The following is a 13,696-nucleotide window of genomic DNA, read 5'->3' as shown; positions in this document are numbered from 1 at the left end:
CCGAGTTACAGTTTTGACTTAAATGCTAATGAAAATCTATGGCAAGACCTGAAAATAGTTGTCTAGCAACGATCAACAACTAATTTGACAGAGCTTTAAGAATTTTGAATGGGCAAATGTTGCACAAACCAGATGTGGAAAGCTCATAGTGACTTACCCAGAAAGACTCACAGCTGTTATATATAGCTGCCAAAGGATCTTCTACCAAGTATTGACCCAGGGGTGTGAATACTTATGTAAAGGAGACATTTCTGTAAAATTGCTAACATTTCTAAAAACATGTTTTCACTTTCTCATTTTGGGTTATTGTGTGGGTGAGAAAAAAAATCTACTTAATCAATTTTGAAATTAGGATGTAACAACAAAGTTACGGGGTATGAATACTTTTTGAAGGCACTGTAAATAAATCTCTGGGGTTCTCACCTTGTCCCCGGTCCAGTACGGGTGTGTCGGTGCGCGAGGAGCAGTTGCTGCGGGCCACGCTACAGTTGGTGGCACAGCCCACCAGGGTGATGCCTGCTAGCATGCCCTCCATCCCGCCTGTCTCCTCACCACCACCCTCCCCAGGGTCCAGCATGATCTCACCCGCCGGGTAGTCACTCTCACTGGCCGCTGCAGACAGACACACAGAAACGCACACACAGACAAGCACATATGTAAACACAGAAACAAGCACGCACACACAGAAATACACACCCATACACACAGAGACACATGTACACGCACACACAGAAAAATCACAAACAGAGGTGATTCTAGTTCAGTAGACGTGGAATAACAGTGCATCAGGAAAGTATTCATCAGACCCTTTCCCTTTTCCCACATTTTGATTTTGTTACGCTACAGCCTTATTCTAAAATGTATGGAATTACCCCCATTAATCTATACACAAAATTCTCCATAATGACAAAGCACATTTTTTTTTTTAGAAATGATTGCAAATTTCTATTTAAAAAAACAACAGAAATACCTTATTTATGTAAGTATTCAGACCCTTTGCTATGAGATACGAAATTGAGCTCAGATGCATCCTTTTTCAATTGATCATCCTTGAGATGTTTTTACAACTTGATTGGAGTCCACTTGTGGAAAATTCAGTTGATTGGACATGATTTGGAAAGGCACACACCTGCCTATATAAGGTCCCACAGTTGACAGTGCATGTCAGAGCAAAAACCAAGACATGAGGTCAAAGGAATTGTCCGTAGAGCTCCGAGGCAGGATTGTGTAGAGGCACAGATCTGGGGAAGGGCACTATAAAAGATTTCTGCAGCATTGAAGGTCCCAAGAGCACAGTGAACTCCATCAGTCTTAACTGGAAGAAGTTTGGAACCACCAAGAAAGACTCTTCCTAGAGCTGGCCGCCTGGCCAAACTGAGCAATCAAAGGAGAATGGCCTTGGTCAGGAAGGTGCCCAAGAACCGGATGGTCACTCTGACAGAGCTCCAGAGTTCCTCTGTGGAGATGGGAGAACCTTCCAGAAGGAAGGACTTTATGGTAGAGTAGCCAGATGGAAGACACTCCTATTGCCAACTACTTTAATTACTTTTTCATTGGCAAGATTAGCAAACTTAGGGATGACATGCAAGCAACAAATGCTGGCACAACACATCCAAGCTTATCGGCCCAAATTATGAAAGACAAAAATTGTACTTTTGAATTATGTAATGTCCGTGTGGGAGAGGTGAAAAAAATATTGTTGTCGATCAACAACGACAAACCACTGGGGTCTGACAATCTGGATGGAAAATTACTGAGGATAATAGCGGATGATATTGCCACATCTTCAATTTAAGCTTAATAGAAATTGTGCCCTCAAGCCTGGAGGGAATTTAAAGTCCCAAGAATAGTAAAGCCCCCTTTGCTGGCTCAAATAGCTGACCAATCAGCCTGTTACCAACCCTTAGTAAACTTCTGGAAAAAGTTGTGTTCGACCAGATACAATGCTATTTCACAATAAACAAATTGACAACAGACTTTCAGCACGCACATAGAGAAGGACACTCAACAACCACAGCACTTACACAAATGACTGATGATTGGCTGAGAGAAATGTATGATAAAATGATTGCAGGGGCTGTCTTGTTAGACATCAGTGCAGCTTTTGACATTATCGATCATATTCTGCTGCTGGAAAAACTGATGTGTTATGGCTTTACACCCCCTGCTATAATGTGGATAAAGAGTTACTTGTCTAACAGAACACAGAAGTTGTACTTTAATGGAAGCCTCTCAAACATAATCCAGGTAGAAGCAGACATTCCCCAGGGTAGCTATTTTGGCCCCTTGCTTTTTTCAATCTTTACTAACGACATGCCACTGGCTTTGAGTAAGGCCAGTGTGTCTATGCATGCGGATGACTCAACACTAAACACATCAGCTACTACAGCGACTGAAATGACTGCAACACTTTAACAAATAGCTGCAGTTAGTTTTGGAATGGGTAGCAAATGAATAAGTTTGTCCTAAATATATCCAAAACTAAAAGCATTGTATTTGGGACAAATCATTCACTAAACCCTAAACCTCAACTACATCTCGTAATTATTAATGTGGAAATTGAGCAAGTTGAGGTGACTAAACTGCTTGGAGTAATCCTGGATTGTAAACTGTCATGGTCAAAACATATTGATACAACAGTAGCTAAGATGGGGAGAAGTCTGTCCATAATAAAGCGCTGCTCTGCATTCTTAACAACACTATCAACAAGGCAGGTCCTTCAGGCCCTGGTTTTGTCGCACCTGGACTACTGTTCAGTAGTGTGGTCAGGTGCCACAAAGAGGGACTTGGGAAAATGCAGTTGGCTCAGAACAGATCAGCACCGCTGGCCCTTGAAAATACACGGAGAGCTAACATTAATGACATGCATGTCAATGACAAGCTGAAGGTACATGCATACACACACATGATAACATACGCACTATACACACCACACGTACACATGGATTTTGTGTTGTAGATGTGTGGTAGTGGAGAATGGGCCCTGAGGGTACACACTTACTGTGTTGTGAATTCTGTAATAAATATGTTATAACGTTTTTAAAATTGTGTAACTTCCTTAATTTTGCTGAACCCCAGAAAGAGTAGCTGCTGCCTTACTCCTCAGTAAAAGGCACATGACAGCCCCCTTGGAGTTTGCCAAAAGGTACTTAAAGAACTCTCAGGCCATGAGGAACAAGATTCTCTGGTCTGATGAAACCAAGATTGAGCTCTTTGGCCTGACTGCCAAGCGTCACATCTGGAGGAAACCAGGCACTGCTCATCACCTGGCCAATACCATCCCTAAGGTGAAGCATGGTGGTGGCAGCATCATGCTGTGGGGATTTTTCAGCAGTAGAGACTGGGAGACTAGTCAGGCTCGAAGGAAAGAGGAACGGAGCATAGTACAAAGGGATCCTTGATGAAAACCTGCTCCAGAGCGCTCAGGACTTCAGAGTGGAGCGAAGGTTCACCTTCCAACAGGACAACGACCCCAAGCACACAGCCAAGCCAATGCAGGAGTGGCTTAGGAACAAGCCTCTTAATTTCCTTGAGTGGCCCAGCCCAAGCCCGGACTTGACCCCGATCGAACACCTCTGGAGAGACTTGTAAATAGCTGTGCAGCGACACCCCCCATCTAACCTGACAAAGCTTGAAAGCATCTGCAGAGAAGAATGGGAGAAACTCCCCAAATACAGGTGTGCCAAGCTTGTAGAATCATACCAAAGAAGACTCGAAGCTGTAATTGCTGCCAAAGGTGCTTCAACAAAGTACCAAGTAAAGGGTCTGAATACTTATGTAAATGTGATCTAGATTGATGAGGAAAAAAAACAATTGAATCAATTTTAGAATAAGGCTGTAACATACTTTCCAAATGTTGCTTTGATCTGAATACTATGGTCATGTTTATGGTAGTCGATTTGGTTCAGGTGGAGGGTGCTATATGGTCGTGTTGCATTAATAGATAGGATGTAGGATAGGTGGTCGGTAGTCATGTTATTATGGCAGTAGATTCCTTAGTGGTCAAGTTGCACTATATTTGGTCCAGATGGTGAGTGCTACTGTATGTGGTCATGTTGTGGTAGTAGATCTGGTTGTGTTAATGGTTTGTGATATGGTTTGTGATATGGTTTGACCCCTAACCTGGCACACTGGAGATGCAGAGCACGTGAGCATTGCAAACGTTGAACTGGTCGACCAACGAGCCGGGCTGGTTGGCATCAATGATGACCACCTTGATGATGATAACGATAATGGTTTTTCATTATTTGACAAATTGTACAAATGGCAGCAACAAACTGAATTACAAGTACAACTTACAATGAAATGACTTGATACAAAAAACTACTATTAAACACCTTGCTGGCCGAGTGGGTACTGGTCAGGATCCAGACTCTGCTACTCATAGTGTCTGTTTCATGGAGCTCCTTAAACTAGGGGAGGGAAGGGGGGGCGCGGAAAAGGAGGGAGAGGTGGGGGTGAGAAAAGGAAGAAGGGACTAAATAAGTATGTTTTCAAATGAAAACAAATAGCTTAATTAACTGACAAATCAACCCAGATCAAGAGACAGTACCTTTCTCTTCTCTGGTGAGCTGTGGTTGCTCTTGCAGTCTCCTCCCTCTCCCTCCTCTATGGCTAGAGGATTCGTAACGCTGTTGCCGGGGCCAGCCTTAACTGTCATCACTTCCTGAGTGCACGTCTTCCATCCCGTCAGGTCCACGCCCGCCGCACACCACAACTACACAGAGTTCGTTTACACACATCGTTAACACCACTCTCGAGCGACTAGATGTTCTTTCCCATTCGGCCATCAGATTTGAAACCAGTGTTCCTTATTGCAAAAAACACTCAAACTGGACTGTTTTATCTCAATCTCTTCATTCAAAGACCCAATCATGGACACTCTTACTGACAGTTGTGGCTGCTTCGTGTGATGTATTGTTGTCTACCTTCTTGCCCTTGTGCTGTTGTCTGTGCCCAATAATGTTTGTTCCAATGTTTTGTGCTGTTGTGCTGCTACCATGTTGTGTTGCTGTCTTGGGTCACTCTTTATATAGTGTTGTGGTGTCTTTCTTGTCGTGATGTGTGTTTTGTCCTATATTTGTATTTAATTTTTTTAATCCCAGCCCCCGTCCCCACAGGAGGCCTTTTGCCTTTTGGTAGGCCGTCATTGTAAATACAAATGTGTTCTTAACTGACTTGCCTAGTTAAATAAAGGTAAAAAATAATAATAAAAAAAACATTGGAGTAAAACAACTTTTTGGTTATGATGGGCTAAGTTCTCGAAGCAGTTATAAGTAATATTCTTCAATAATCAATGGGTATATATAATTAATTAACATGACGATTGATTGAACAGCGGTACAAATGGCAGATTGTGGCTTTAACCAAGTACATATTTGTTTGTTCGTTTACCTTCCTGTTGGGGTCCTTCTCTACTAGGGGGCGACAGTAGACAGGAACAGGGACATTCTTCATGCGGTTGTCCTCCTTCTCATTGGCCTGGGAGAAGACGGACAGACAAACCCTCCAATCACAAAACTGCTCTAAGAACTCCAATAGAAGATACTACTACAACTAAATTCAATCAAACCACCATTGCTATATTCATATAGCCGTATAACCACACTTTCGACATATCTGATGTGTCAAGGGGAAGAGCTTTGAGATTGGGGGAAAGTTGATATAGCAGTGAAAGTGTCAGCAGGTTGTGGGGTGTCTGTTAACATGACTGAGGGACAGGGGCATTGTGTCAATAGATATGTCAGATTGTGTGGCATCTAGTGATGTGTGTTGGGTTAGAGGTAAGTGTTGTGTGTATTGTGGGGGCAGAGCGTTTGCGTTTTAGGTAGATGTTGTATCAGTAGGTTGAGTGGCATCATTGACAGGATCATTGAGTCAGTTAGCTGTGTCAGACCGTGTGGTGTCTGTTGATGTGTGTCTTGGGGACAAGGCTTAGGGGCTGAAAGACGCACTCAAGCTATTTTTTTTACTTTTCCTTTGGAAAACAATATCCCAGGTCTTAATACAGTAATGTACACACACTGAAGGTTAAAAAAATAATGTTTTGAGCAAAATTGTGTTTTCTAGATAAAAATGCAAACTTCATGGAGTAGACCATTTAAGAAGTTGGCCTGATGGTGCCCTCAGATGTCATTGGCCTCCCCCTTTCTTGCGGGAACAATGAAATTCCACCATACCTAACGTCATTATTTAACTTTCAATGTAGGAATGACCAAACCCTGTCTCAGGGATGGCTAACTCTGGAGATCCCTTCGGTCTCCACAGAGTTGGGTTAAATCTGCTTTTAGTTTCTTTGCACCCCATGTATGGAACAAATCTAAAGAGCTCCCTGCAACTAGAGGTACTGGTGCCTCTCAGGCAGTTGAAATTGTTGATTGGGGACCTCTATGCTGAGGAATGTGAACGTTCCTCTTGAGTATGTTTTGTAATTTTGTATTATGTTGTATTTATAAATTGTGTATATACAAGTGTCGTGGAATTATTCTAATCAAAGGAGTGACTTAGATTTCCTCAAAACAATCCCTCTTTATTAGTAATTACTGCATTAGTAATGGAAGATGTATTAGTAATGGAACATTTAACAATCACCCAATGGTGTAGAGTTAAAAGCCAAAATAAACAGGATTCGGACTCTTTATAGTCTTCCTGAGACCTTGTGATGAATAATAGATATGTTGAAATTATACAAAAAGGTACATTGTGCTCTCATGCAACAGACATCAAGATTTACATGGCGGCAGGATAACCTAGTGGTTAGATCGTTGGACTAGTAACCGGCAGGTTGCAAGTTCAAACCCCCAAGCTGACAAGGTACAAATCTATCGTTCTGCCCCTGAACAGCCAGTTAAACCCACTATTCCTAGGCCGTCATTGAAAATAAGAATTTGTTCTTAACTGACTTGCCTAGTTAAATAAAGGTAAAAAAAATATATATATATCTGTCTCTAGTTCATTTACTGCTTGCTTATAAAAAAAATACTAATGTAACCTAGAATACTAAATCCTTTCCTTACATAAACTGGTGGTTGGTTCTCCCTGTTGCCGACAGACACTAATCACGGATTGGAATGCAATGCAGTCTTTAGGTTATCACCAGGCCATCGTAAATCTACTTGTCAGCGTTAAATCTCAGGCTTCTCTCTCTTCACACAGACACATGAAAGTTCTAACAATCCTATTCTGTTGCCTCTAAGAAAAACAGACAGTGTGAGTACTAATATAGGATTACATTCTAATTTAAGAGTCATGTGATTAACATAATGTTGTGATTCTACGACACAAGGCTCCCTTGTAAGAGAGATCTAAATCTCAATGGGACTCTGGCTACAAAATAAAGGTGAAATAAAAATAGAGAAGAAAAGAGGAAAGCCCCCTGTGCCTCGACACAATCTTGTCTTGGGAGCTCTATGGACAATTCCTTCGACCTCATGGCTTAGTTTTTTTTTTTAATCTAAATTTGCTAAAATGGGGTATTGTGTGTAGATTGATGAGGAAAGATATTTTGTTTAATCCATTTTAGAATAAGGCTGTAACGTAACGACATGTGGAAAAAGTGAAGGGGTCTGAATACTTTCCGAATGCACTGTAGGTGTTGTGTCAGACTGTGGTTGGCTCATGCTAGGTTAGGGAAGGACTCTGTGGGTGTCATTTACCTGTTGTTTCTTCAGTGGGCCTTCCAGTGCACTGTCCAGCTGAGCACCAGTCTATGGGAGAAATAGAGAGACACCACCCTATATGCTGTATTTTCACTGCTAAATGGATGGCATTTTTATTTATATATCTTTTTATTTATTTGGGGGTAGATCCACTTTAATATTGCAGATAGATTGTAGATTCCATCAATGTAATTGTCTGCATCATTTCCAATCCCTGTCACATCTACTCCCGCTCCTCCTCTCTGGCGCTCATTGTCGCCAGTTTATTCATTATAACGCACATGCGCACACCTGCGCCTCATGAGACTCACCTGGACTACATCACCTTCCTGATTACCTCCACTATATATGTCACTCCCTTTTGGTTCTTCCCCCAGGCGCTATTGTTTCTGTTTATACATTTCATGTCTGTGCGCTACTCATGTTTCTTGTTTTGTTCCATGTACGTTTATTTATTGAATTCACTCCCTGTACATGCTTCCTGACTATTCGAGTACATGTTACAATCCCACATATATTTTTTGTAAATATGATATTTTAAAAATAAATAATCCTTTATTATTTCCCCTAAACCTACCACTCCTCCCCTAACTGGAGAAAACTAATAGACAACAAGATTTAGGCTTCTACTTCCAGCGCATTCAGAAAGTATTCAGACCCCTTCACTTTTTCCACATTTTGTTATGTTACAGCTAAAATGGATCCAATTGTTTGTTTTTTCATTAATCTACACAATACCCCATAATGACAAAGCAAAATCAGGTTTTTTGATTGTATAAATGTATAAAAAAACACAGAAACATCACATTTACACAAGTGTTCAGACACTTTACTCAGTACTTTGCTGAAGCACCGTTGGCAGCGATTACAGCCTTGAGTCTTCTCGGTTGTGACGCAACAAGATAGGCACACCTGTATTTGGGGAGTTTTTCCCATTCTATGCGGATCAGGTTGGATGCACAGCTATTATCAGGTCTTTCCAGAGGTGTTCGATCAGGTTCAATTCCGGGCTCTGGCTTGGCCACTCAAGGACATTCAGAGACTTGTTCCGAAGCCACTCCTGCTTCTCTTGGCTGTATGCTTAGAGTTGTTGTCCTTTTGCAAGGTGAACCTTCACCCCAGTCTGAGGTCCTGAGGGCTCTGGAGCAGGTTTTCATCAAGGATCTCTCTGTACTTTGCTCCGTTCATCTTTGCCTCGATCCTGACTAATCTCTCAGTCCCTGCTGCTGAAAAACATCCCCAGAGCATGATGCTGCCACCACCATATATCACCGTAGGGATGGTATTGGCCAGGTGATGATCGGTGCATAGTTTCCTCCAGTTCAATCAGTTCAACAGACCAGATAATCTTGTTTCCCATATTCTGAGAGTCCCTGTGCCTTTTACTGAGGAGTGGCTTCCGTCTGGCCACTTTACCATTTAAGGCCTGATTGGTGGAGTGCTGCAGAGATGGTTGTCCTTCTGAAAGGTTCTCCCATTTCCACAGAGGAACTCTGGAGCTCTGTCAGAGTGACCATCAGGTTCTTGGTCACCTCATTGAACAAGGCCCTTCCTCCCCCGATTGCTCAGTTTGGCCGGGAAGCCAGCTCTAGGAAGAGTCTTGGTTGTTCAAAACATCTTCCATTTATGAATGATGGAGGCCACTGTGTTTTTGGGGACCTTCAATGCTACAGAAACGTTTTGGTACCCTACCACAGATCTGTGCCTCAACACAATCCTGATCAATGGAAACAGTATGCATCTGAGTTCAATTTAGAGTCTCATAGCAAAGGGCCTGCATACTTATGTACAGTTGAAGTCAGAAGGTTACATACACTTAGGTTGTAGTCATTAAAACTCATTTTTCAACCACTCCAAACATTTCTTGTTAATTAACAAACCATCGTTTTGGCAAGTCGTTTAGGACATCTACTTTGTGCATGACAAGTAATTTTTCCACAAATTGTTTACAGACAGATTATTTCACTTAATTCACTGTATCACAATTCCAGTGGGTCAGAAGTTTACATACACTAAGTTGACTGTGCCTTTAAACAGCTTGGAAAATTCCAGAAAATTATGTCATGGCTGTAGAAGCTTCTGAAAGGCTAATTGACATCATTTGAGTCAATTGGAGTTGTACCTGTGGATGTATTTCAAGACATACCTTCAAACTCAGTGTATATTTGTTTGACATCATGGGAAAATCAAAAGAAATCAGCCAAGACCTTGGAAAAACAATTGTAGACCTCCACAAGTCTGGTTCATCCTTGGGAGCAATTTCCAAACGCCTGAAGGTACCATGTTCATCTGTACAAACAATAGTATGCAAGGATAAACACCATGGGACCACGCAGCCGTCTCTCTCAGGAAGGAGACACGTTCTGTCTCCTAGAGATTAGTGTACTTTGGAGCGAAAAGTGCAAATCAATCCCAGAAAAACAGCAAAGGACCTTGTGAAGATGCTGGAGGAAACAGGTACAAAAGTATCTATATTCACAGTAAAAACGAGTCCTATATCGACAAACTGAAAGCCCGCTCAGCAAGGAAGAAGCCACTGCTCCAAAACTGCCATAAAAAAGCCAGACTACGGTTTGCAACTGCACATAGGGACAAAGATCATACTTTTTGGAGAAATGTCCTCTGGTCTGATGAAACAAAAATATAACTGTTTGGCCATAATGACCATCGTTATGTTTGGAGGAAAAAGGCGGAGGCTTGCAAACCGAAGAACACCATCACAACCGTGAAGCACGGGGGTGGCAGCATCATGTTGTGGGGTTGCTTTGCTGCAGGATGAACTGGTGCACTTCACAAAATAGATGGCTACATGAGAAAGGAAAATTATGTGGATATATTGAAGCAACATCTCAAGACATCAGTCAGGAAGTTAAAGCTTGGTCGCAAATGGGTCTTCCAAATGGACAATGACCCCAAGCATATTTCCAAAGTTGTGGCAAAATGGCTTAAGGACAACAAAGTCAAGGTATTGGAGGGGCCATCACAAAGCCCTGACCTCAATCCTATAGAAAATGTGTGTGCAGAACTGAAAAGGCGTGTGTGAGCAAGGAGGCATACAAACCTGACTCTGTTACACCAGCTCTGTCAGGGGGAATGGGCCACAATTCACCCAACTTATTGTGGGAAGCTTGTGGAAGGCTACCCAAAAGGTCTGACCCAAGTTAAACAATTTAAAGGCAATGCTACCAAATACTAATTGAGTGTATGTAAACTTCTGACCCACTGGGAATGTGATGAAAGAAATAAAAGCTGAAATAAATAATTCTCTCTACTATTATTCTGACATTTCACATTCTTAAAATAAAGTGGTGATCCTATCCTAACTGACATGTATTTTTTTTCAGGAATTGGGAAAAACTGAGTTTAAATGTATTTGGCTAAGGTGTATGTAAACTTCCATCTTCAACTGTAGATTGAGGGGAACAAATAATTTAATCAATTTTAGAATAAGGCTGTAACATAAAATGTGGAAAAAGTGAAGGGGTCTGAATACTTTCCGAATGCACTGTATACATACTATACACATTTTACAGACAAAATGTAATTTACAAATAGTTATTTATTTGTTTTTAATCCCATCCTTCAGCTATGAGAGACGGTACCTGTTTGAAGCGTGGTGGTACGCTCCAGCCGCAGGCCTGCATAATGCCGTCATCGCGGCGCATGTGCTCTCGGACTTGCCGGTACTGTTCCCGGCGCTGCTCACGGCGAGCTGACAGCGCAGAGTCGCTAATGAGAGACGCAACACCATTACTGGCCAGTCTAGAACAGAGGGTGGAGAGAAAGAAAGAAATGCGCAGAGAGAGAGGCAGAGAGAGAAGCGAAGCGTTAGCAAGCACAGCCAGGCTGCTGCAAAGAAAGAGAGAAGCTACAGCAGCATTGTGTGTTTTTAAGCAGTTAAGCTACAGCCAGCTCAACAGCCATGCGAAAATGAATGGAAAACAAAAGAACAGGAGTAGAGCGCAAAATAAGAAGCAATCACAATATGTGATCTGCACTTAACACTAATCATTAAGAACAATGCACAAAGCAGTAATATGAACTAGCAACCATACATCCTTTGCACTTTAACATGAAGGCACATGCAAGGACACTACTAACTGATTCAAAATGTTTGTTTTTCTGCTTATTATCATTTCACTCAAAAATATGAGGAAAAAAATGACATCACACGTACACATACTGTAGGATTACGCTTACGACAGTGCAACCCCAACCTCTCCCCTACACGTGCATAAACAACTAACTCTACAATGTTAGAGGGTGGACAAGGGAGGGATGGAGGGAGGAAGGGAAAGAGGGATGGAGAGATAAGATGGATGGATGGAGGGAGAGGGATGGGAAGGAGGGAGGGACAGAGATGGAGGACGATCAGAGAAATAGAGGGATGAAGGTATGGACGGAGACAGAGTGAGGGAAGAATGTAAATAAATAGGTTGGTGTGTGTTTTTCTCTCACTCTTCTGGGAAAAACTCCAGGGTTCGGTTTGAGGTGGAGATCTGACACATGGTGTGGTTGCGTCTCTGGGGGAAGCCTGCAGGGGACGGGGACTTGTAGTGGATGTTGACGCTGTAGTACGGACGCTTGACTGGCGGAGGACTGGCCGAGGAACTGAACAGACGGGCGAAACTGGAAGGAGAGAGGAGAGAGGGACTTACAGTCAAAGTTTAGTAACAATTTCAATAACTGAACATTACAAAGCATACAGTACACAGCCTTAAGGTGTCCGCATGCTTCCCAGCCGAAACATTTCGGAAGAGTTTGTGCATATATTTTGACAACATTTTGTGACGTTTTTGTTTGTTTTGGACTTCGGGTAACGGTTTTTCTAAGATCTCCTCTGCAAAAACGTCAAAATAAATGACAGATTTCTTGAGTTATCTTAGATTAATTTGGACTATTTTGAGTCGTCTCAAAATTTACAAACAGTACTATTGCCGCTTTTTTCTCGTTTTTCAAGCGAACATCTTTTAAGGGAGTAAGCGAGCACACTCATTCGGTTCCACCGAACTAGGTACTAGCAGAACTGAAGCATAATGACACCTTTATGCTACATGGCACTGATAACAACTCACAACTGCCAGATGGTGGATTTCTTCTTCTCCTGCATCTGAGGACTCTCCCTGGATGCCCTGAGGAGACAGAGATTTTGATTTAAATTGATTTGGATCCATTTTAGTCCTCATTTGGTCTAATCTTCCAAAAGTCCTTAAATAGAGAGAGGCATGTTTGAGCCTGGTCACAAATCTGATTGTCTTGCCAATTTCTATGGTCATTGTCATGCTTAACATAGGAGATAAGGCCTGACTCTCCTGATCATCTCTGTCCACCAGACAGCCTACAGCATCTCCATCAGCCTCTCCTTGTACTGGTTCCTCTCCCCTTCACCCCTTCCTTCCCCAAATCCTCTTGTCACCTGATCATCTCTGTCCACCGGACGGCCTCCTGTAGTTCCATTAGTCTCTCCTTGTACTGGTTCCTCTCCATCAGGACCCTGGCCATCTCCACCCGTGTGAAACGCCGACGCTGCGTCATGGTCACATCCCCATCCACCATCGGAGACGAGTACTGAGAAAGAAAAGGAGGAGGCGAGAAGGGAGGGGAGGAGGAGAGAAGAAGAAGAGAAAGGGAAGGATGAGAAAGGAAGAAGAGAGAAGGGGGGGAAGAGAGAGGGCACAAGTTGCATTCATACCCTTTTACACTGTCGTGCCTGCTGACCCCAAACTGTTCTTTGCTGGCTATCAGATATTTTATTTTTCACAACATTTTCAGAAGGCTAAAAGCAAACTATTCACTGCCAAAACGAGAGGCATAGTTAGCTGAACATGCTCTCAACAAGCGTTTCCCAAAATAGGGGTCACCTGATTTGAAAATGGGGTAACGAGAGAATTTCCGGGAGCCGTTAGATTTGGTTGTAATAAATAGAGTGGTTTCTGTTTTCTTCCTACAAATGTCTTTTGAACTATTTAAATGACAAAATATTTTGACCCCATCACTTAAAGATAAGACTAAGGAACACATACAGTGCATTCGGAAAT

The 13,696-nt window shown here is 42.3% G+C and overlaps 1 protein-coding gene across 15 annotated transcripts in view; it reads right to left on the bottom strand.

Moving 5' to 3' along the window:
- Positions 1-13,696, bottom strand: part of LOC118358962 (C-Jun-amino-terminal kinase-interacting protein 3-like) — a 71,133-nt gene that overhangs the window by 21,401 nt on the left and 36,036 nt on the right. For 8 of the 15 annotated variants that reach the window (XM_035737017.2, XM_035737027.2, XM_035737021.2 and 5 more), the window contains 10 exons: positions 13,075-13,226; positions 12,734-12,790; positions 12,117-12,287; positions 11,261-11,420; positions 7,656-7,706; positions 5,395-5,481; positions 4,553-4,717; positions 4,338-4,412; positions 4,123-4,213; positions 424-612 (listed from right to left, as the gene is read on the bottom strand). In XM_035737017.2, coding sequence (XP_035592910.1) covers positions 424-612; positions 4,123-4,213; positions 4,338-4,412; positions 4,553-4,717; positions 5,395-5,481; positions 7,656-7,706; positions 11,261-11,420; positions 12,117-12,287; positions 12,734-12,790; positions 13,075-13,226 — 1,198 coding nt within the window. The remainder of the gene's footprint in view (positions 1-423; positions 613-4,122; positions 4,214-4,337; positions 4,413-4,552; positions 4,718-5,394; positions 5,482-7,655; positions 7,707-11,260; positions 11,421-12,116; positions 12,288-12,733; positions 12,791-13,074; positions 13,227-13,696) is intronic. The other 7 variants (XM_035737025.2, XM_035737028.2, XM_035737026.2 and 4 more) reach the window with 3 other exon arrangements.

Source organism: Oncorhynchus keta, chromosome 26, assembly GCF_023373465.1.
Source record: "Oncorhynchus keta strain PuntledgeMale-10-30-2019 chromosome 26, Oket_V2, whole genome shotgun sequence".
In the NCBI taxonomy this organism is placed as follows: domain Eukaryota; kingdom Metazoa; phylum Chordata; class Actinopteri; order Salmoniformes; family Salmonidae; genus Oncorhynchus; species Oncorhynchus keta.
The sequence above is the reverse complement of the archived record's forward strand: the minus strand, read 5'-3'. Positions and strand labels throughout refer to the sequence as shown.